The sequence below is a fragment of the Phacochoerus africanus genome, chromosome 11 (assembly GCF_016906955.1).
Source record: "Phacochoerus africanus isolate WHEZ1 chromosome 11, ROS_Pafr_v1, whole genome shotgun sequence".
Taxonomy (NCBI): domain Eukaryota; kingdom Metazoa; phylum Chordata; class Mammalia; order Artiodactyla; family Suidae; genus Phacochoerus; species Phacochoerus africanus.
The window spans coordinates 89,938,876-89,962,861 of NC_062554.1; the positions used below are offsets into that span (position 1 = coordinate 89,938,876).

Sequence of the window (23,986 nt, forward strand, 5' to 3'; positions counted from 1 at the left end):
AAAGGTGAGTGAAAACATCAAAAATACCCGTTGAGAGCAGTCAGCGAGTAGCTGTTAAGGGCTGCCAAGCAGCTTTAAGATGAATTTAGAAAAGATAAATTTGGAGTCACAGTAAGAAAACTTTTGTCCACAGTATTCACAGTCTGGGAGCAAAAAGGGAGGACAGAGAATGTTGAATTCAGCCTGGGTGTAAGGTTTATAAGCAGATAAGCCAGAAGGAAAAGAAGGCAGGGAAGGTCATGTGATGGTCAGAAGAACAATTCAGGAGTGAAAGGTCCCATTTAGGTTGGATAGAGATGTGAGTGTAGCTAGAAGTTAGTGGCTAACCATAGAGTAGGACTTCTCAGAAAATTAATTGTAGAATCGCCATGTGATCACACAATTCCACTTGTGAGAATCTGCCCAAAGGAAGTAAAAGCAGAGATGCAAACGGGTATCTGTTCATAACAGCATTATTCACAGTAACCAAACTGTGGAAGAAATCCAAACAACAGATGACTAGATAATGAAAATGTGGCCCCTATATGCAGTAGAATATGAGTCAGTCTTAAAAAGGAAGGGAATTCTGACACACGCGACAACATGGATGACTCTTGTGGATGTTATGCTCAGTGAAATAAGCCAGTTATAAAAGGACAACTATTGTATGATTCCACTTATATGAGGTACTTAGAATAATCAGATTCATAGAAAAAGGAAGTACAATGGTATTGCCAGGGGCTGGGGGTGAGGGGATATTGGGGAGTATTGTTTAATGGGTATGGGCTTCAGTTTGGGAAGAGCAAAAAAATTCTGGAGATGGATGGTAGTGATGATTGCACACCGATGTGAATGTTAATATCAGTGAACTGTACACATTAAAATGATTGATGTGACAAGTGGAAACTTGTATGTTTTGTCACAGTAAAAAATATATGATGGGTATCATGTAACCGCTAAAAAAAATCCCAAACTTGGGAGTTCCCATTGTAGCTCAGTGGTAATGAACCTGACCGGTATCCATGAGGATGCGGGTTCAATCCCTGGCCTCACTCAGTGGGTTAAGGATCCAGTGTTGCCGTGAGCTGTGGTGTAGGTCGCAGACACAGCTTGGGTCTCGCATTGCTGTGGTTGTAGCATAGGGTGGCAATTGCAACTCCAATTCAACTCCTAGCCTGGGAACTTCCATATGCCGTGGGTATGGCCCTAAAAAGACAGAACAAACAAACAACAAAAAAACCTTTAATGTATATGTTTGTGTGTATATATAAATATATATAGTGTGTATAGGACTAGGTGTCATCATGCTGTTAGTAAATATTATGTGTAAAGGTGTGAGAGATATAAAGACATGTGTATACATAATCATAGTTAAGTAATTGAATATTAGAAGTTTAAGTTTCAGTAATAAGATAACTTCAGATTATTACAAGGTGTAGGACAGCATTTTTCATCTGAAGGACAGTGTAATATCCTACCAAAACACCACAGCATCATTGGTTGGGAGGATCTGCAAGGCAGGCCAGGGATGGGGCTGTTGTGTAATCTTCCCTGCTGGTTCTCTTATTTCCCCTCCCTCCACCCCTTCCCAGAGAATGCTCAAGTGGAAAAGAAATGGAGAGCTTTGGCATGAAGGATGTCAAGGCTGGATAGTAGATTTGTCATCTGGATGAGCACTGAGGTTGTCACAGATGGAGAAGCAACTTGGGAAGTGAGAAGGACCAACAGCTAAGGATTTAACATGAGGAGGATGCATAGGGGATTGTATATCTGGACTCCATGCCTCAGAGGTGACATTTTTACTTAAGGATGGAAGAGCTGTGGTCTTGGAATGATGTGCCGGGAGGTAGCAAGGACAGCTGTTACCCACACACCTTTCTTTAATAGTGGAAGTGTTAAGCAAATGAACTCTCTACTAGGAAAGCTCTCGAGGGAAGTGAGACCCTAGCATAGTGGTTCTTGGACTCCAGGCTTGTGTTTAAATCATGTGGAAGTGAACTTTTTAAAATTACTCAATGAATTCTATTACATTTACAGTTGTGCAATGATCATCACAACCCAATTTTATAGCGTTTCAATCCCAAACCCCCATCCCATCCCCCAACCCCCAACCTGTCTCATTTGGAAAAAAGACAAATTGAACTTCTTTTCAGAACAGATACTGATTCACAGAGTTTGAAAAACTTGTGGTTTCCAAAAGGGAGTGAACCTTTACAAAATACGGATGCCAGCTGAAGGTGGATCATTAAAGATGGGGAGGGGCGTGTATGTTGGCCACTTTGGAAGCCCTCGTATGATTCTAATGTACAGCTTGGGCTTGAGAGCCTCTGCCCTAGGGAAGAGCTAGGTCTTGGTTAAGGCAAGCAGGTAACAGGAGCAAGAGAGTTTGTCCCAAATTGGACCAAGATACTAGACTTATGGGAAGGGCTCTTAGAAAGTGTGACAGTGGGGGCATAAGTCTGGAGGATGGGGTGAGGAAGACACAGAGTAGCTTGGTAGTAACTGAGAAGGACAAGGGCAGTGACCCTATGTGGTCTTGAGGATCCACATAAAACTGTTATCCAAAACTGTTTCCATCCTAAGGTATTGTCTACTGAGCAGACAAAGACATGGGCAAATTCAAGGAGGCATTTGCACACTGCTCATTGATTTCCTAAACCAAAAAAAACAAAACAAAACAAAACAGAAGCCCTCCTGTACAGAATATTCCTGTAAGAGTTAAATGAGACAATGACCAGAGTGAATGTATATGAGTAAATTTTGTAAACACTTAACGCCTTATAAATATTGGTGGCGTCATTACCTTCATATTAGGAGAAACTAGGAGTCATACCTCATCAGGAAGTTCCTTTTTTCCCCATGGAATATGCCACTTGATCAGTTCTCAGAGGATCCTGATTAGCCTTTGGTGTTAAGATTAGTCTGACTTGGTTCAGGACATGTGCTTCTATTTTCCTTGAGTAAAATCTTCTTAAGAAGGGAGCCTCTACCCCCCCCCCTTTTATTCTTTCCAGCTCCATCCTGACAACATGTTGATGCTAATTCATGAAGCAATTAGATGGAGCTTTACTGACTTTTCAGGCTGACTTTGGGTGTAAGGGTTCCTTCTTTGCATTTGGTTTCTGAACTCATATTCTTTTCAGCAGACTATTGAGGAATTCTGCAAAGAAGAGTGGATTAGAAGGAAAATACATATGAATTAAGGTTTATTTTCCTTAGGCTAAACCTAGATTAAAATTTATTGCAAAAGTGATAACTGTGTTGTGACTATCAAAGAAATTTTTGATAAAAAAACATTACATTATGTTGTCACACAAGTACTTATTTAAACATAATACTATAAAGGAAATGTCCTAAACTGTGTTTCTAAAAATTTAAGTCTCAAGTACTTTACTGTGCTTATGGTATTCTTCAATGTGAATTACCTGCTTTTTTTCCCCTGCTAGATTAAAAGAGCCATTAACAAAGGGAGAATTCTTTTTTGACCCTCTGCACTGTATTCTGGACACAGTAGGTGCTCAAACAATGCAGACAGTTGAATTCAGATACAAGATCTCCAGGCATACCTCCTATGACTCCTTACAGCATCAGAAATTACAGTTACTTTAAACCTCTGATTGCTTTAAGTTGTTTGTATTAAGTAGAAGCTAAGAAAATAAAGTCACAGAGCTCTCTGGCTAATAAAAGGATGCTTTTTCTAAAAGATAACTACTTGCTTATGCAGTCAGGTATCAAGGCTGCTTGTTCCTATCACTGGGAGGTAGAGGTTGGTTTATTTATAAGATAACATTGTCAGGGGCAGTAGACACATTGTGCTAACTTTTCCTATCCTAACCTCAAATTGCATCCCAGCTTTATTGTGGGAATCTTCCAGCATTTGTTAACTGAAGCTCCATGGCCAACCAAGAAATCCAACTCCTACTGCTGTGACAGCTTCCCTACCTACTCCATTCAGGTTGGGCTCTTACCGCCCTCTCTTCTGGAGGTATGTCTCCACATGAGCCCACTCTCCAGCCAGGGAACCCGCTCCATATTCATCCTGCCCACCATGGTGTCTCCAGACAGTGTCATATGTACAGGGTGCTTGATAAATATTTGGTGATGGATGACCAGTCTTAATAAATTCCATTCTACAAATGTATTGATTTTTTGCAAAATCAATCCATTTTTGTAAAGAACTGTTTCTTACCTTTAAAATGGGTTTCTTGAGAGTTCCCATTGTGGCTCAGTGGTAATGAACTCAACTAGTATCCATGAGGATGTAGGTTTGATCCCTGGCCCCGCTCAGGGAGTTAAGGATCCAGCATTGCCACAAGGTGTGACATAATTCGCAGATACAGCTCGGATCTGGCATTGCCTTGGCTGAGGTGTAGGCTGGCAACTACAGCTCCAATTTAACCCTTAGCCTAGGAACTTCCATATGTCACAGGTATAACCCTAAAAATTAATTAATGAATGAATTATGTTTCTTCTCCTTTCTCTTTCTTCGAAAGGAGACAACTCCCCACTTCTTTTACCTTGTTTTAAATTTTTTTTTCCAAAGTATAGTTGATTCACAATATTGTGTTAGTTTCAGGTGTACAACAAAGTGATTCAGTCATGCATTCTTTTTTTTTCAGATAATTTTCCATTATAGGTTATTACAAGACATTGAATATTCCCTGTATTAGATGGTAAATCCTTGTCGCTTCGCTATTTTATGTTTAAAAGTCTGTATCTGTTAATCCCATGCTCTTAATTTATCCCTCTCCCCAACAACTCCCCACTTTTTTTCCCACTCTACAGCAAGGGGATCAAGTTATCCTTACATGTATACATTTTTCCCCCACCCTTTGTTCTGTTGCAACATGAGTATCTAGACATAGTTCTCAATGCTACTCAGCAGGATCTCCTTGTAAATCTATTCTAAGTTGTGTCTGATAACCCCAAGCTCCCGATCCCTCCCACTCCCTCCCTCTCCCATCAGGCAGCCGCAAGTCTATCTTCCAAGTCCATGATTTTCTTTTCTGTGGAGATGTTCATTTGTGCTATGCTTCTGTCTGCAGCCTCTTCTCTCAGAGGAGAGGCTGTAGTCTAAGTTGCTGGGCACTACCACAAGCGGATGGATGGAGTTCCAGTGGACTGAATACATTCCATGAATCAACCCTAGAAATAGAAGTCATTTCTTTGTTAGTGGTGATCTGTAGAAAAAGATGAAATTGCCCTGGCAAAATCATGCATTTTGGCATCGATTACGTGCAGTGATTATTCCACCGGGCACAAACGCTTCTGTTATCCCGCCACACTCTCAGGTGTCTGGATTCACTCTTACCCTGTTGCAGTTGCTGTGGGTGTGCACAGAGAGCAGAGTCTCTTTGGTTGAAGCCAGATAGATGCAGTAACAAACGAGATGTTGAAGGCTGCAGCTGGTAGACTTCTGAGAGGCAAACCCCAGGTGAATTGGGTGGAGCTGTATTTTGCGATGAGAGTTTTATTTGGCTTTTGAGAATCGGAAAATTTTCACTTTGTTCTCATGACTTTGGCCTCCTGTCTTCTTGTCTGCCGTGCTCTGCCACCTGGCGGTTGATTGCCTTCCACTCTGATTTCCAAGGTCTCCATCCCAATGACCGAAGGCCTGGACGTGATTGCCATGTTGACGGATGATGCCACAATTGCCACCTGGAATAATGAGGGGCTGCCCAATGACAGAATGTCCACTGAGAATGCTGCTATCCTAACCCACTGCCAGCGCTGGCCCCTCATGATAGACCCCCAGCAGCAGGGCATTAAGTGGATCAAGAAGAAGTACGGAACTGACCTCAAAGTCACACACTTGGGCCAGAAAGGGTATGTGAAATCTGTCCGCTTGACTTTCTCTTGAGCTGCTGGAAATGGGTGTGATTTTTACATAGTCCTGGAATTTCATAGAACCCTCTGCCGCTTTGAAATGTGACCTTGTGGTATGACTTGTTTATCTGCCTGCTCACATTTTACATAAAGTATCTCTGTTGAAAGGGCATTTATGTCCTCTGGCATCCTCTTTACCTGAAGAAGAAGTTAGGTGGAAGGTCAGAGCCAGTACTACATGTGAGAAGAAAAATGTCTTAACGCCAAAAAGGGAAATATGATGTATTCTAATCCTCCTGTAGGGCATTCGGCATATGGTGACCCAAGAAGGGTCAACACACCTGTAGGTTTAATGATAGTGACATTCATATTCCTAAGTACGTTCTTTACCTACAGTAGGGTTTTACACAGCTTGAGTCCAATGTTGAGTGCCTGAAGATAGTTTCTTAGTCAAGTTTTACAAGTCACTTTTAAGAACTGAATCTACTCTGAGATTTCTCTCACTGGGTCCATGGGATAATGTTGTCTCTTTTAAGTCGAAAGCTGTCTTCTGTGTACTTGGTCTTCAGTTAATGTTGAATAAATAATTTTAGACTTACTGATAGTTCATTTCAGCCTGCCATCATCTTTCGACATGTGAAATGGAATGCAAAATGCCTACAGTTGTACAGATAAATGGCCTCCTTGCTTATCTGAATGCTTGGGGAAAATTATTTTTGAAGGGAAGAGATTATTTTTGGAGAGTGGGAATGAGATAAGATGATAGTTAACCACCTTCCATGGCCAAATCTAAGTGTTTAAAAAATGAAAATTTGATGAAACCAGAAGGTAGTTAATATAATTGGAATTTTTAAACAAAAGAGGACCTATTGAGTGAATTTAAATTTATGATGTTTGGATAGGTTACATTTATTTCAACCACAATTACTATCAAAAGTATGTAAATTATACATGGACATAGTGGTTCAAACTACTGAATTTCTCTTGGAAAAATATAACTGTGAAATTAATCTTAAAACCTAATCTCTAATTTCGATGTGTTCTAGTTAAAGGATACTACTCAACATAGTAGTTTTCTCTAAGTTAGTTTGTCCCATTTAAAATGTTTATATTAAATTAATATAAATGAGTATAAATAATTTTGAACATTTCCCCTGTGCTTATTTACATTTTATCTTATCCTGACTGAATTTTAAGGTTTTTGAATGACATTGAAACAGCATTGGCCTTTGGAGATGTCATCTTAATTGAAAATCTGGAGGAAACAATAGATCCAGTCCTCGATCCATTGCTTGGCAGAAACACCATTAAAAAAGGAAAGTAAGTGTTTTTGAATTTTTGACATACATTCTGTGCTATGTAGGAGTTTGATCATCAGCTTCTATTTCCTGGCCTCCTAAGCAAGTACACTTCTTTGAAATCATCTTGATGATATTTCTAAGTTTCCCAAGGCACTTGCATTCCAAGACCAAAGCAACCTTGCTGTGATCCAGATCTTCAGACTATTTGTTGGGTGGATTTAGATTCATGTTCTCCAATGCCTGATTTATAGACTTGAGAGTGCATTGTCACTGATCTGAGAGTACTGATTCTTTATTCGCTCATACTAGTGTTTTCCTCACTTCAGTACTTTGCAAAACACCTTTAGTATTTTGCCATAACAGCCTATCACTTGGATCTTGATTGTCTTAATATTGTTTTAAAATTATTTTAAACCCACTCAAAAATTTTTTGAACTCAACCTCACCCAAAGTTATACCATCTAGAGAATCATGGGTTTACTGTGCTGGTTCTTTTTTTTCCCCAGACATTTAAATATGTGTATGTATAACCATTAGAAAAAGAAATTCATGGAGTTCCCACTGTTAGTGCAACAGGATCGGCAGCGTCCGGGGATCACAGGGATGCAAGTTTGATTCCTGGCCTGGCACAGTGGGTTAAGGGTCTAGCATTGCCGCAGCTGTGGCTTAGGTCACACTTAGGGCTCAGATCTGATCCCTGGCCCAGGAACTCCATATGCCATGGGGCAGCCAAAAAAGAAAAAAAAAAAAAAGAATTAATTAGTGGACCCCTAAGACCATCCCCCTACTGGTAGTGGAGGACTGGCACAGAGCTTGTGAGTTCTGTGTGACAGTCCAAATGGCTGCCCTTCCCTCAGATGCCAGCTGTCAAGGACATACTCACAGGGGCAGTACAGCCATTCCCTAGCAGTCATGTCACTTTCTATAAATGTGTGAAAGGCCAGATGCGTCAATCATGTTCTAGCCAAGCCTGTGTGGGCTCAGGGGAGACGGTGACATTCCAAAAGCTCCCTGTGCCTCTTCACTCAAGAAACCAACCTTGACTAGACGTATTACACTGGATGTCCTTCTCTTGTTCGTTGTTATTTTTCTTCACAAAGGCGTAATTTCAGAACCTCCCCAATACCCTTCTTCTTCGACACCTACTCTCTGCCTTAAAGGTGTCTGTCTCCCTTTTCATCACTAGATTATTCCTATCAGCTTTAAGTGGGAATAGGCCTACCTCAGGGTAACAAACTTATGTTTTGTAAAAAGTCTCTAACCGATGAGTATAGCATTTATTATACAACCCACTGACTAAATCCATTTACAGTGACAACTTATAATTGTTTAATAAACCAAAATTTACCCAGACATGCCTTTAGAACAATCTAATGAGACAGTTGGCAAATGGAAGCTCTAACAAATATAATTGTAGCTGTGTCTGATGTGTTAAAAATACAGTGTAAAATCTTGAATGCCACTAAAGTGAAATCCTTGTTATTAAGGTTCTGACTCTATTATGAAGACCTAAAATTTTTTGTCAGTGAAATACGTATTCTCCACCTTTAACTTGGACCTTCAATAACACAATTTAGGTGCAAGAAATTTAGTGGTTCTTGGAGTTCCTGTCGTGGCTCAGTGGTTAACGAATCCGACTAGGAACCATGAGGTTGTGGGTTCGATCCCTGGTCTCACTCAGTGGGTTGAGGATCTGGCATTGCCATGAGCTGTGGTGTAGGTCTCAGACGTGGCTCAGATTTGGCATTGCTGTGGCTCTGGCATAGGCTGGCAGCTGTAGCTCCAATTCGACCCCTGGTCTGGGAACCTCCATATGCCACGGGTGCAGCCCTAGAAAAGACAAAAAAAAAAAAGAAATTTAGTGGTTCTTTATTTATATATATATGCATACATACACATATTTTTTGATAGTCTGAAGTTTCCAGAGACTGGTAAACTTGAGTCCTGATTTTTTTTTTCTCAGTATGGATATAATTAAGTACAAGTGAGAATTCCAAAGGTTTTTTATTTCAGAAACAAATTATTTTACATAGAGCATCAATTCTGTATGACAACATACCAAGCCAGGGAAAATTATTCCAAATTAATACTATTTCCTGAATACATACTCTCCAATAGGCTTTAAAGAATTGATCATATCATTGCAGAATATTTTAAAAGGACAGAAGAATTTGAAATGATATGTAACAATATAACAAATGGTGTTTCTTGCATGTGGTTGTTACTGTAACATTTATAACTCCTAAACCCTTATGTTGTAGAAACCACCACTTCTATGAAGGTAAATTTTAAAGCTGTATCTCCAGTTTTTTTAGATGTTTTTAGAGTATCTTTAGCCAGAGAATCTGAGTCCTTACATATTCCATCAGTCACCAAATAAACCTGTGAGTGCTGCTGGATGTCAGGCACTGTACTGGGGCCAGAGGTTGGAAACATGGTAAAGTACAGACCCTGACCTCAAGGAGTTTACATTTCTTTAGGGGAGAGACAGACCTATAAACAGTCAAAGTAATAGATGCCACTGGTATGGTGATAGAAGATCACATGGCAGGGAGTCATCAGCTCCATATGGGACATTTGGGAAGGCCTGGTGGAAAAAATTGCATTTGATCGTGTTGACGTTTAATGCAAATCTCGAAAGATGAGGGGGTGTTTGTCAAACAGACAGGTGGGAGAAGAGCTTTCTGGAAAAAGAGAATTAATACCAAAAAGCGAAATACACAAAATACCTCAACAGCTTTGGCAAACTGCCATTAGGATTTAAATATGTGGAAAGTCCCTTTGGGGAGGGGGGGGGGCAGGGAATATGGACTGAGAGAGATGAGACTAGATTGTCAGGACCCAGATGCATCCTTGGGCACCCACAGGAGATCACAGATTGCCCTTTTACTCTAGGATGATAATGCTTTCTCCCCAAACATATTAAAGGGCCCATTCCTATCAGTAATTCTAGTTCACAACAGCAGCGATTTGTGACCAAAGGACCTTGCCTTCCTGGAGTAACATCTAAATTTTCATATTATTACTTGAGAATCATGAGCCTAAGTCAGTGGAAAAGCTAAAGAAGGCTTTTTTTAAAAAAATCTTTTTAGGGCCATACCAGCAGCATATGGAGGTTCCCAGGCTAGGGGTCGAATCGGAGCTGTAGCTGCTGGACTACACCACAGCCAGTACAACACAAGATCCGAGCCACGTCTGTGACCTACACCACAGCTCATAGCAACGCTGGATCCTTAACCCACCGAGCAAGGCCAGAGATCGACCTGCGTCCTCATGGATGCTAGGTGGATTCATTTCTCTAAGCCACGACAATGTCCTATGGAAGACTGAATCATGTTAAGAGTAGTGCAAATAGATTTATGTTTTTGGAAGGACACACTGTTGGCAGTGTGGAGTATGGATCCTAAAGCACGGGTCCGATTAGCGAAGGGTTACAACAGTCCAGCTGAGACATGATATGAAGCTAAACTAAGCCAGCGACAGTACAGGCAGAGAGGAAAGGGCAAACCAAAGAATTCTCAAGGATTTAACACCATCAGTTCATGGTCATTAATGGGATTTTATTAGTGGGGGAAAAGGAAGGTTCAGGGGTGATTTCCAGTCTCCTGCCAGGTTAAATGATGGCACGATTTATGGAGAGATGTGATACAGGAGCAGGAGTAAGTGTAGGGAAAGAGGTAATGATTTCACTTACTAGGCATCCAAAGATGGAAGTGCCGCTTAACACACTCAAAAAAGAAGTCTAAGGAGCCATGGGATCTGTGACTGTGGAGCTTAAAGAGCATGTAGCTTGGGGAACTTGCAGTTGAGCATCATAGTAGATGTGATTTTCTATGGAGACGCTATACAGTCAGAAGAGGGTATGCTCCCTCTAGAGATGAGAAAAATGGGGCCTGAAAGAGCTTAGTCATTGTCTCCTTGGATGCTCAAGACTATATGAAGTTTAATACATGGAAACCTAGTTTCTTAACCAGATTTTCTAAATAGGCGCTACCTCTTTCAGTACAATTGCTATGAACTCCCCTTTGCCAGTCTAACTCTTCTTCCACTCACACTGTATTTTTCCCTAAATGCTGCTTATTTTCTCATCTGGGTTTTATTTTCATATTGGTACCTTACAGTGTAGTTCAAGCCTTTCACCTCTGCATGCTGACTGGAGCAACCTCTTTACATCCTTTCTCTGCTTACGTCTCGACAACCCAGAGAGTAGCTGAGATTTTTTTTTTTTTTCCCTAGCATTGCTCCTGTCATCACTCCCATTCAGAATTCTCTGTTATCTGTGACTTTAAATTGAATGAAAGCTTTTCCGTGAAACCTACAAAATGCTTTACCTGTTGGATACCACTAAGGTCCCTTTTACCAACCTCCTTTTTCATTGCTTCACGCAGATGATCTTTCCTTCCATAATGTGCTTATTTTAGTTACCTTTTCTTTCTACAAACCCCACATTCGCTTCATTCAGAAATTAATGGGAATTTTAATTGTCTACATTTAATGTTTTCCAAACATAGTATATTCTATATTATGTGACTGTGTCATTTTTGCCCTTATATGTCATTTTTACAATATGCTTAAATTTTTTCTCTCTTCTATATCCTTATTCAATTGCAAGTCCTCTACAGGTAAGATTTACATACTCTGTGCCTTTAAAAAAATGGTTAACAAAAATAAAAACAAACCCATAAAAACATAGACTTTTATTTCTGGCATGATGACAAATTAGATATGTGAATACCAAAAAAACAAGTAAATATATTAGTTAAATTATTTTAAAAACCTTTTGAAATGTATCACTCATTTTGTTGACACACACACTGACACATGATAACCCTGTGTTTCTGTTTTAAAGGATGGACAGAGTTTGAACCGAGTCTAGGGTCTCTTCAGGGTATGAAGTCAGCTAAGAGATTCTTGCATAATGTTAGAGCCTCAAGGGGCCATACCTTCTATTTAAGGGTAAATTTGATGACATTTATACAAAAACCAGTACTGAAGAAAGGAAACTTTCTCTGCCTTGGCCCTGGGTAGAGAGGGAAAAATATATCCAGAGAATCCCTAACCAGACCCTTCTTCGGAAAGTTGAAAACAAATTTTTATTGCTTGTATGCCCTAAAATACCTCAAACCAGCAACTTATTTTAAAGTGGCCTTGGAGTTCCCACTGTAGTGCAGTGGAGACGAATCTGACTAGGAACCATGAGGTTATGGTTCGATCCCTGGCCTTGCTCAGTGGATTGAGAATCTGGTGTTGCCGTGAGCCGTGACATAGGTTGCAGATGCAGCTTGGATCCCACATTGTTATGGCTCTGATGTCGGCCGGCAGCTGTAGCTCCTATTAGACCCCTAGCCTGGGAACTTCAACATGCCATGGGTACAGGCCTAAAAAGACAAAATAAATAAAGTGGTCTTGGGTTGATGAAACCCCGTTACTCTTGGCAGAAGCAAAGATCCTCTTTGGAATGATGCCTGTCAATCGCAACTCCAGAGAATTGTGAAAGATCTAATTCAAAGGTACCAGAGTTCCCAGGCAAAAATTATAGAACACACAGGGAATGAGACATCATGAGCCAGAGCCGAAAGAAACATCAAATAATGAAATCCTGATCTAATGTGTTTTGTTTTATATTTTATTGTTAGTGAGGATATGTTTATTCACCTCCCATGAAATGCCTAGTTTTTGCTAATTTTTTCTATTAGATTTCTCACCTTTTTTTTTTTTTTTGGTCTTTTTGGTCTTTTGGGGGCTGCACTCAAGGCACATGGAAGTTCCCAGGCTAGGGTTGAATAGGAGCCACTAGCCTATGCCACAGCCACAGCAACACCAGATCCAAGCACGTCTCTGACCTACACCATAGCTCACGGCAATGCTGGATCCTTAACCCACTGAGCGAGGCCAGGGCTCGAACCTGCATCGTCATGGATTCTAGTCAGATTCGTTTCTGCTGAGGCACTATGGGACCTCCCAGATTTCTTACTTTCTTGAATAGCTAGATTTTTGTTTCTGTTTGTTTCCACTCATTGTACTTTATCTTGTTTGTTTGTTTGTTTTACATGAATTTGAATTCATTCTTTCTTTAAGCATGTATCTTTCTATCATTTCCATAGGATTTGGCATGGGAAAGAATATAAATAAAACATTCAACTCACTGTCTTGAACTAGCTACTTGTGCATTTTCAAGAGAGACTTTCACGGCTGTGAGGTGGTGCACTGGTGTATTGCTGTTAGAAATTAGCATCAGGATTCAAATAGTAAGAGGAAACTTGAGTCAGATCTTAGTCTGCTACACCCTAGTTTGGTGATTTGGGGTAAGTTGGATAGCCTGTTTCTCTGTGTTTACATTTTCTTTTCTGGTGAGAAAAAAACTACAAAGAGTATAGCACATAAAGATATTCAGTATATATTATTTCCCTTGAATCTTTGACAAATGATAGGTAACAGTATATGGGTGATTGGGGGCACGAACCGGAGCTCCTGAAGTGAACATGAGAAGTGTAGATGAACCATGAATGGAGCCACAAAACATATCAGCAAAAAGGAGGGATGGAGAGGGGAGGAATCAGTCATATCTTTTGATATTTGAAGGTATCTCCTACCTTAGTAAAGGGTTTTGGTTATCTAAATTTTATTTTTTAATACTGATGCATATAAAATACATAATATACAAAAGTTATGAATCATAATAATAATTTAGACAGGTATCTACCGTTCAAATAATGAGCTGAAGGATGGCTAATATTATTTAACCCACATTTGTGCTCCTTTCCTTTCCCTCTCTGCCTCCCTCCAAAGGTAATCAATATTTTTAAAAATTTTTTTGATGTATGGTTGATTTGCAATCTTCCATTATGGTTTATCACAGGGTATCGAATATAGTTTCCTATGCTAGAAGGAGGACCTTGTTGTTTAACCATCCTCCATGTAGTAGTTTGCATGTGCTAACCCCAAACACCCAATCCTTTCCTTCCCCACCCTCTCTTCTCCCTGGGCAACCACAAGTCTGTTCTCTATGTCTGCGAGTCCATTTCTGTTGTGCAGATATATTCCTTTGTGTCATATTTTAGATTTCACCTGTAAGTGATATCACGTGGTGTTTGTCTTTCTCTTTCTGTCTTTGCTTAGTATGATCATCTTTAGGTCCATCTATATTTTGGTAAATGGCATTATTTCATTTTTTGGCTAAGTCATATTCCATTGTATGTGTGTACACTACATCTTTATCCATTCATCTGATGATGGGCATTGAGGTTGTTTCTATGTGCTAGCTATTGTAAACAGTGTTGCTCTGAACAAAGCTGTGAGTGTATCTTTCCAAACTATAGTTCTGCCTGGGTGTATGCCAGGAATGGGATTGCTGGATCATATGGGAACTCTATTTTTAATTTTTTGAAGAACCTCCAAACTGTTTTCCGTAGTGGCTGCACCAATTTACATTCCCACCAACAGTTTAAGAGAGTTCCCTTCTCTCCCACACCATCTCTAGCATTTATTATTTGTAGAAAGATAGTATTCTAAATTTTGTCACCCCTTCATTCCTTTTTGAAAATAATTTTATATATATATATATATATATACATTCTACTCAATATTATGTTTCTAAGACTCATCTATATTCTTGCTTTTAGCTCTAATACTTTTCATTTAGCTGTAGTCTCATTTTCATCACTATCATATTCAGTGGAGAGGCTATTTCTCAATTTATTGAATGTTTTTATTGAAGGACATTTAGGTTATTTTTTTATTTTTTTGTTATTACAACACGTGCTCCTATGAATATTAGCATACTGAATACTTATATACACATTAAAGCACCCAGCAAGAGGTTCTTCACAGTTTATATCTGGAGTAGAATAGTTGGGTTGTAGAGAATGTGCATAATAAGGTTTAAAAGATAATACCAAATTGCTTCGCAGCGTTTGCACAAACGTACATGCTTACCACTAGAGTTTAAGGATTGTGAAGTCTTTCAGAGAACAGAGTTGGGAACTTTCCTTCTTCTGCTGTTTTTTATAATGCAAAATATTTTGTATTTAATACTCTTAGCCACCTCTTCCTTTGAGAAACAGTTCCTACCTCCTGGTTTTTTTTCCAGTTTTTTTGTTTGTTTGTTTTTTTGTTTTTTTGTTTTTCCCCGAGTGGAAAAAATTAGGTCACTCAAAATTCTGAGGAGAGTTTTATTCATAAAAACTTTAAAAACTTTGGAATAAAATTTGGTATTTTAATGATTGTATTGTTTCTGCCTAACAGGAAATATGTACAAGCAAAGCAAATGCTTTCTTGTTCCTTCATGTAGGTCTTTAAAAGAGAGGAAAAAAACTCTTAAAAATACATATACATAGGAGTTTCTGTTGTGGCTCAACAGGTTAAGAACCTACCTAGCACCCATGAGGATACGAGTTCGATTCCTGGCCTTGCTCGGTGGGTTAAAGATCGATCTGGCATTGCCATGAGCTGCAGTGTAGGTTGCAGATGTGGCTCAGATCTGGCATAGCTGTGGCTGTGGAATAGTCCAGCAGCTATAGCTCCTATTCCACCCCTAGCCTAGGAACTTCCATATACCACAGGTGCAGCTGTAAAAAGATTTTTAAAAAAGAAGAGAAAAGGAAGGAAGAAAGAAAAATACTGACTTTATCTTAATCCCGTCCCAGACTAATCTATGCCTATTTGTATATTTACTACTAGGTCTTTCTGCTCTGATCTCCAGCAAGGAACATTTTACTTGATTTTTTCCATTCCCTTCTGTCTTTACCTTTCTGTGTTACTCTTTCCAATTATCTGTAAGGTTCCAAGTGTGTTTCTCTATGTATTGTAAAGACAGATAGCACTGAAAGCAATTTTAAAAAAGAGGAAACAACCCACAGGTATTGCAAAATTGGCACCTTCACCCAGAATGTATTTACTTTATCATCTGCTCCAAGTGCGGGTGGAATAATACTTTCATACTCCTGAAAGAAAGCCACATCCCTCAGAAAGTTTTTGGCTGTTATGTTTTTGTCTGTTTTCATTCTGTTTGTTTTGGGGGTCTTTTGAAAAAAAAAAAAAACAATATTAGTCTATTGTTCCTAGTAATGAATGTCTGAGAAGAGGCTTGTGATAGATCTAGCATAGTCCAAAAGTTGAAGTTCATTAATAATTGGAATGTTGTGGAGTATGAAGTAATGAATACTAATTACTCCTTTCAGGTCTGACAGCTCCCTGTGGTCCAATACATCAGCCCAGACTTTAATTTGGTTCTAGTAATGGTTTCATCAATAGCACATTAAATCTGTGTTTGAGAAGATATACAGTTGAACCTGACCCACGTAGTAGATACCAATGTCATAAAATGGCCACAGGCTGACAACAGCCTGGGTAATTACAAATAATTAAACCTACCAAACTCCAGACAATCCTAATTTTAAGTAAAATATATCTTACGGTTTCAATCGACAGAAAGCATATCTGGGAAGATTTATCAGCATGTGCTTTTTCCAAAGCAAATTTACTGGCTTACATATTAGAGAAGTTGCTGATCTGTGAAGCATCTTCATAAAATTATCTCTCGTTAATCTTTCAAATCTCCCCAAATATTATTGAAGTAATTTTTGAATTTCCATCTTAGCTGGAATAACCTTACTAGAAGATGTATGTCAACTTGTTTCTGAGCATATAAATATCTTTAACGACATTTTATACTTCATTCCATATTTAATTTCATGTAATTACTCTTTTAGTAATAGTCTTTAAGCAGCCTTCCCTAGAACCTTAAAACTAATAGAAATATTAGCTCTCTGTTATAAAAATCCTGTTTTTATAGAAATAATAAAATGAAAGAGAGACAGTACTTTACAGACAGTATTTATTTTAGAATGACTAAGTTTCTCTGAGAGTTGTGCTAAAATGAATAAGAATTGTTTTAGGTAGCAAGTCTCCAGTGTATGTTGCTGCTCTTGGAGTTGAGCATCCATTTGAATGAGGTCGTGGGTAGGATTTCAGCTAGAGCCTCTTAAATAAAATCCCACATTGTAATAGAATGTTCTCTCTTGAGCTGGATGCTCAGTTTTTCAATAAACTCTGGAGTTATGTACTTCTCTCATTATGTCCTGGTGGGTAAGAATGTTTTTACTTTCAAGTTAATTCATGCCCTCATGTAGTAGAATTCAGTGTCCTAGTCTTTCCCAGTTTCTAAAGTTGAAAAAATAAGTTTAATTGCAGAAAAGACCTCCAGCAACCTTTCTATCCTTAAGTTCAATCAGGATTTTTTTTTAAGTGTAAATTTAATAGTGTAATATTCAGGGTCTACAGGTAGTGAGTGCATCTTCTCAGTCATTTGCTAACATTGTTTGTCTTTGTCTGCAAGTAAATACCACACAGGGCCACAGATTAAGAACCTTTAGAGTCTTTTCTTCAAAAAAGCAGTTTTCTAAAATAAACAAATATAAATAGAGCCAGTATTTCTTTTTCATGCTATATTATCATGTTTAAATGAGGATGTATTGAAATACACAGACCTATATGTATATTTTATATATATGGGCCATATATTTATCTCAAAGAGGAAATAAACCGCTATGATTTTTTTAGCTTTTTTTTTTATGTTCAGAGGTACCCAGACTTTTGCACTTTTTATCTTTTTTCTTTTTAATTCTAATAGGAGTTTGCTTGTATCTTAGAAGGGCATGTTGGTTCTATTAACTGTATGAAGCAGCAAGACAATTAACTCATTTCTATTCAGGACTATCCTTCCTTTTCTTGAACATCTGGCCAGCTGTGTAGCTTTCAGTGGCATCCTTTCTTCAGGAGCCGGGTGTGACCACCTTGCACTGGCTTTCATGCCGGGGTTGCTAAGTAACGCCTCCCCTCTGCCAGCACTGCACCTGACCCTTGGGCTGTGCTCTCAGCCAGGGTTGTTGGAGCTCACAGGTCTAATCTAGAAGCTTTTCATTTAAACAGCAGGCCATACAGTAAGGCTTTTACATGTCCATTGAGAAGGTTTTTTTCTTCTCCTCAGTGTGTTTCTTTTTCCCCCAATTCATGGAACTATTTTATTTACTTATATCAAAACCCACCTGCTATCTCTTTACCTTGACAAATCAGCTCCAGTGAAGCCTGGAGAATGGAATTCCTCCTATTCAGAGAAATGTATTAGCTCTCTGAATTGACCATCCTAGAGTGAGAACCTTCAGTATAATAATGTAGTAACTTTAGAAATTTCTCGCCAAACAGCATTGTGAGAAGGGTTTTGCAATTAAAAAGCAACAACAACAAAACAGTTTTACTGAAGCCATTCTTAGTAAAGACCAGTCTGCCACAAAAGCAAGTCCTTATTCTAAACTGAATATGCTGCTTTTCCAAGTTTGGTTTTGCCTGGCAATAAAAAAATAACAGTGGTGTTTGTTCACATCCTAAGGATATCTGATCACTAGAGAAATTCAGGTAGGTTTTTATGATCCAAGGCTGATGGCATTTTCAACAGTAACTACAGTAAATCCTTTTTTTTTTTTGTCTTTTTGTCTTTTTGCCATTTATTGGGCCGCTTCCACGGCATATGGAGGTTCCCAGGCCAGGGGTCCAGTCGGAGCTGTAGCCGCTGGCCTATGCCAGAACCACAGCAATGCAGGATCCGAGCCGCGTCTGCGACCTACACCACAGCTCATGGCAACGCCGGATCCTTAACCCACTGAGCAAGGCCAGGGATCGAACCTGCAATTTCAGGGTTCCTAGTCGGATTCGTTAACCACTGCGCTACGACAGGAACTCCAACAGTAACTACACTAAATCTTGAGAACAGTGCCAACAAATGTAAAAGACATTTCCATAGTTTCCAGACATGTATCTTAGAACTAAGAAATCCAGATTGTAATCTCCAGCTTCAGACTCCCACCTTAGTTATTTTGAGATGCTGCTGTCTCTCTTGGCTCACAGAGATTCTGGCTTTCCAGTTAAATAAGATAACTGGGAGAAAGGTTTCCCCACGTCTCACAGAAATCCCATGAACCTTAGGAAATTATTCCACAAATAATTATTTTTAGGTAATTATTTCACCAATTATTTTCAAGTGTCTTTTCGTGTAATTTGCACATTCATCCTCCACAGCCATGATGATCTTCCATGACATGAAGAAATTACACATCTTCTTACCCCAGGATAATGCTTGGCTGGGTTGTGGATAAACTTGGAAAGAATCTCAAAATTCCCAAGGTGTCTTATTTCTATGTCAGCCTGACACATGGAAAACTAAATTTATAGTTAATTTGTACATGATTATCTTCATAAGACAATAACTCCCTCAGCATTACAATAATTCACTGTGCGTTTGGGCATACTTCGGGATTATATCTTCTTTTTCTGAAAGCCAGGAGATAGAAAACTTTTTCTGTAGGTTGAGTGCTTCATTTTTCAAACTTTATAAATTAAGTAGTTCCTGTTATGAAAATACCTCCCAGAAATGAAAGCTCTTTGGATTAGAGCTGGACACATCGATACATCATCAGTGCTGTTCTCCTTCATAAACAAGGACAGAATTGTCTAACCAAAGATCAGCAGGGCATGTCCTTGGAGCTGTGGCTTTATGTTTTTTTTTTTCTCTAGGGGCCATTGATTGTTATTGAGTCAGTCATATTCTCTCAGTACCCTCCTGTGATCGATGGTCAGACAGGTACAGAGGCTGGGGTTACAAGCTGTCACCATCCAACAGAGCAATTTACCCAGCAGCAGGACACGGTGAAGTGAACTTTATACTGGGAGTCTAGAGACCCAGGTTCCAGTCCCAGCTCTACCACTAAGCTATGTGACCTTGGACAAGTCATAAAGTCTTTAGGTCCATAAAAAGGAATCTGCTGAACGATCCCTAGGGGCCCTTCTGGCTCTGAAATTACAACTCCGCTAGGTGAGAAAGAATCTTAACAGCTCCCTCTCTGCCTTCTCCAGTTAAATCACGGTGTCTGTCCTGGGAAAAACCATCTTATGTCAGTTGCAAGTTCGTACAATCAGTCCTGTCCAAACCAGCAATTCTCAGCTCGTGAGAAGAGGGGGCCAGAGAGGCGCCCCACCCCCCTCAGAGGGATGCATACAACCCTCTGGTAGCAGCTCCAGCCCACATTCAGAGATCCCACCCTACTTGCTTCTCATTAAGCTGCGGGGTCAGGGGCCAGAGTCCTATTCCTGGAAAGTGGGTTAAGAACTAGTGCTTTCAGAGAATAACTGGAAGAGAGTAGAGTTCCACATTTCATGGTGCCCCTCCCACCTGCGGCTGCTTCTCCTTGGCGTTGAAGTTCAAGCACATGGAGGGCCCCCACCACCCCCGGCTGTGTTCAGGAAGTTACAACCTCTGGACTCCTGTCTTTCACAAAAACAACAAAGTGATTGTTTGCTTTTCCCACCCCTCTGGTTAACTCCGTTGTTCTTTGGATCCTTCAAATCAGGAGAGAGCACTCGCAATCTGTTTAATTTTCCCAGATAGGAGATTAACCAGTAATTAACCTAGCAGCAATGTTAAAACCCACAGAGCCATTATGCAGATTTTGCCTTTCATAGATCATAAACACCCCAATTGAGGATAATTTACTATCCCTGGGAAATCTAAACCTATAAAATAATGTTTCAGAGCAAAATAGAATGCCAGTTTTATAGGCAGACATCCTTCTCTCTGCCATCAGCAGAGCGAGTTCCCTGATTAACTCTCTCTCTTCAAAGAGAAAGTCAGACTGTCCCTCAAGCAGATGGATTGCTGGTTCTCAAGCTGGTACACGTGATGGCCTCGGGGCATATGTCCGTGTGCAAGGGGCTTTAGGACCGTGGAGTCCCCTCTGGTGTGGAGTGTGGCTTTCAGTGAGATATTGGGTTTAATACATATTTGACCAGTTGAAAGCTTTTGTCACCTCCACCCAGAAGCAAAATTGTCAGAGCCTCATGCTCTGTATTGGCCCATCTCTCACTATTTTTTCTTGAAAATTTAGGAAGGCAAGCACAGTTAGCAGTAGCAGCTGCTTGGAAAAAATTCTAACTTGGTGTTACTGGGTAATCCAGTGGGATTGGCTGTCATTGCTTTAAGAGTAGATGTTGCTGATACCACTAACTGGTGGACCCAACTAGAATGGGGATTGCCAAGCAGGCTTTCTTGATGTGGCCCAGGAGCTGAGGATGGCTTTGTGGGGTTTTTTTTTTTTTTTTAATTTAAGTATAGTCGATTTACAATGTTCTGTCAATTTCTGCTGCACAGCAGAGTGATTGAGTTATACATATATATACATTCTTTTCTCATATTCTTTTCCATGATGGTTTATCACAGGCTGTTGACTATAGTTCCCTGTGCTATACAGTAGGGCCTTATTGTTTCTCCATCTTCTAATAGCTTATATCTGTTAACCCCAACCTCCCACTCCATTCCTCCCCCAGCCCCCTTCCCCTTGGCAACCACAAGTACATGAGGATGGTTTTAAAGAGTTGTTAAAAGCGAAGAAGAATACATGGCAGAGACGTATGTGGCTGACAAAGCCTGAAATATTTACTCTGGCCATTTACAGAAAGAGTTCTCCAACTTCCCTATAGGGATTTTCCATGAGGCCTCAACACCTGCAGCTTTCAGATGTGTTAGTCATCTGGCTAGGGGCTTGTTTTGATTCTCACGTACCCTCCACCCTCCTCCTCCCCTCCTCTCCCCCCTCCCCCCCCCAAAAAATCTCAAAATTAAATTGATTTCTTACCATAGTTCCTAACCGTCCTGACAGTGAGCTGTCCTGTTAGGCAACAATAATGACAATCCACGGCTTGATTCATTCAGTGTTCATTTAAATTTTCATTTTTAAAGTGGGAAAGAGCTTAAATCCTCTATTCCTCTGAGGATGTAGGTTAGTGGTTAAAAAGGAAATTTAAGAGGCATGAATCCAAGCCCTGAAAATTCTTAAGCAAATGAGGGAACATTCAGGCTGAAGTCATGCAAAGTCATGACAGACCTGGTGTTTCTCAAAGACACTACACCAGGGAGAAATGAATCCAAACCAAGATGAAGCAGTAAGCAGAAAATCACAAGTCGGACTCACACAGAGCTTTATTTAAAGTATGAGTTTTGTTAGTCTGGAGATGTAAATGAGTATCAACTTTTTTTTTTAAATTCTATTGTCAATTTCTGCTATACTGAAAAGTGACCCAGTCACACATATATATACGTTCTTTTTCTCACCTTATCCTCCATCATGTTCCATCACAAGTGATTAAATATAGTTCCCTGTGCTATGGAGCAGGATCTCATTGCTTATCCAGTCACCCCAGGCAGTTTACTACACAAAAAAGTCACTCTTAGAATTTCCTTTAAAAGCTAGTCATACAAGTCTTGAAATCTACGTCAACAGTAATATAGTGAATGACACTAGCAAAGAAAGATTTTCTCAAAGCTCTTTGTAAGGTCACTTTTGGAAACCCTTGGAAAAGGAAACTCAAGTAATAGGAGAAATTTTGATGATACTGCCCTTATAAATATGGCTGAATACATCTTCAGTCAAAAAGAAGCAGATTGACTAAGAAAGGAGTTCCCATCGTGGCTCAGTGATCAGCGAACCTGACTAGCATCCATGAGGACAGGGGTTCAATCCCTGGCCACGCTCAGTGGGTTAAGGATCCAGTGTTGCCGTGAGCTGTGGTGTAGGTCACAGACATGGCTTGGATCTGGTGTCGCTGTGGCTATGGCATAGGCCGGCAGCTGTAGCTCCGATTCGACCCTTAGCCTAGGAACCTCCATATGCCCTGGGTGCGGCCCTAAAAAGACAAAGGACAAAAAAAAAAGAAGAAGAAGAAGAAAGGTATCCTTATCAATTAAGACCATCCTGTAATACATGTTACTATGCTCAAAAATCAAGCACGAACCTCAGAAAAACGATAGTTAGCTCGGTTTCTTACCTTACAGATTGATAAAAGCTCAAGTGTTAGTGCTTGACCTCTTGATAGATTATTGTTCTTTCCTCTTCTCTTTTGGTAATCTCATTATTGAGATATAATTCCCATACCATACAGTTTAATCATTCAGAGTGAACAATTCAGTGGTTTTTAGTGTATTCACAGCATTGAGCCATCATTACCACAATCAATTTTAGAATAGAAATTCCTAGGCAACCACTAATCTGATTTCCAACATTATTGATTCGCCTATTCTGGACATTTTCTGTAAATAGACTGATATGATACTATGGACTTCTGTGATAGGCTTCTTTGACTTAATGTTTCAAAATTCATCTATGTTGTAACCTATATCAGTACTTCTTTCCTCTTTATAGCTGACTAATATTCCATTGTGTGGGTGGACCACAATTTGTTTATCCATGCATGAGTTTATGGGCACTGGGTTGTTTCCCCCTTTTGGCAATTATGAATAATGGCGCTATAAAGATTTGTGTACAAATTCTTTGTGGCTATATGCTTCCCTTTCTTTAGGGTATGTACCTTGGAATAGAATCACTGGTTTAAGGGTACTTCCATGCTTAAGATTGTAAGAAACTGCCAAACTGTTTGCCAAATTGCTTGCACCATTTCCATCATATAAGTGTTCTAATTTTTCTATCTCCTTACCAGAACTAATTATTGTCAGTTTTTTTATTAAAACCATCTCATGGGTATAAAGTGGCACCTCGCTGTGGCTTTGATTTGCATTTCCCTGATGAGTAATGATGGTGAACATCTTTTCAGGGGTTGATTGGACATGAAGATCTTCTTCAGAGAAATATCAATTCAGTTCCTTTGCCTCTCAGTTGAGCAAGATCTTTGATTTTTATATGACTGGTCATTGTAGGCACTTAATACATATTTATTCATTGAGCTGGATAAGTGAAGGAATGAATCAGTATGCAAAATTTCCTAGTCCTAGTGCCCATTATGAGAGAATAAGTGAAAGTGTTAGAGCAGAGACCATTCTT

The 23,986-nt window shown here is 39.6% G+C and overlaps 1 protein-coding gene across 3 annotated transcripts in view; it reads left to right on the top strand.

The window, feature by feature from the left end:
- DNAH11 (dynein axonemal heavy chain 11) overlaps nucleotides 1-23,986 on the top strand; it is a 344,143-nt gene that overhangs the window by 262,601 nt on the left and 57,556 nt on the right. For all 3 annotated transcript variants that reach the window (XM_047753939.1, XM_047753940.1, XM_047753941.1), the window contains 2 exons: nucleotides 5,570-5,805; nucleotides 7,003-7,125. In XM_047753939.1, coding sequence (XP_047609895.1) covers nucleotides 5,570-5,805; nucleotides 7,003-7,125 — 359 coding nt within the window. The remainder of the gene's footprint in view (nucleotides 1-5,569; nucleotides 5,806-7,002; nucleotides 7,126-23,986) is intronic.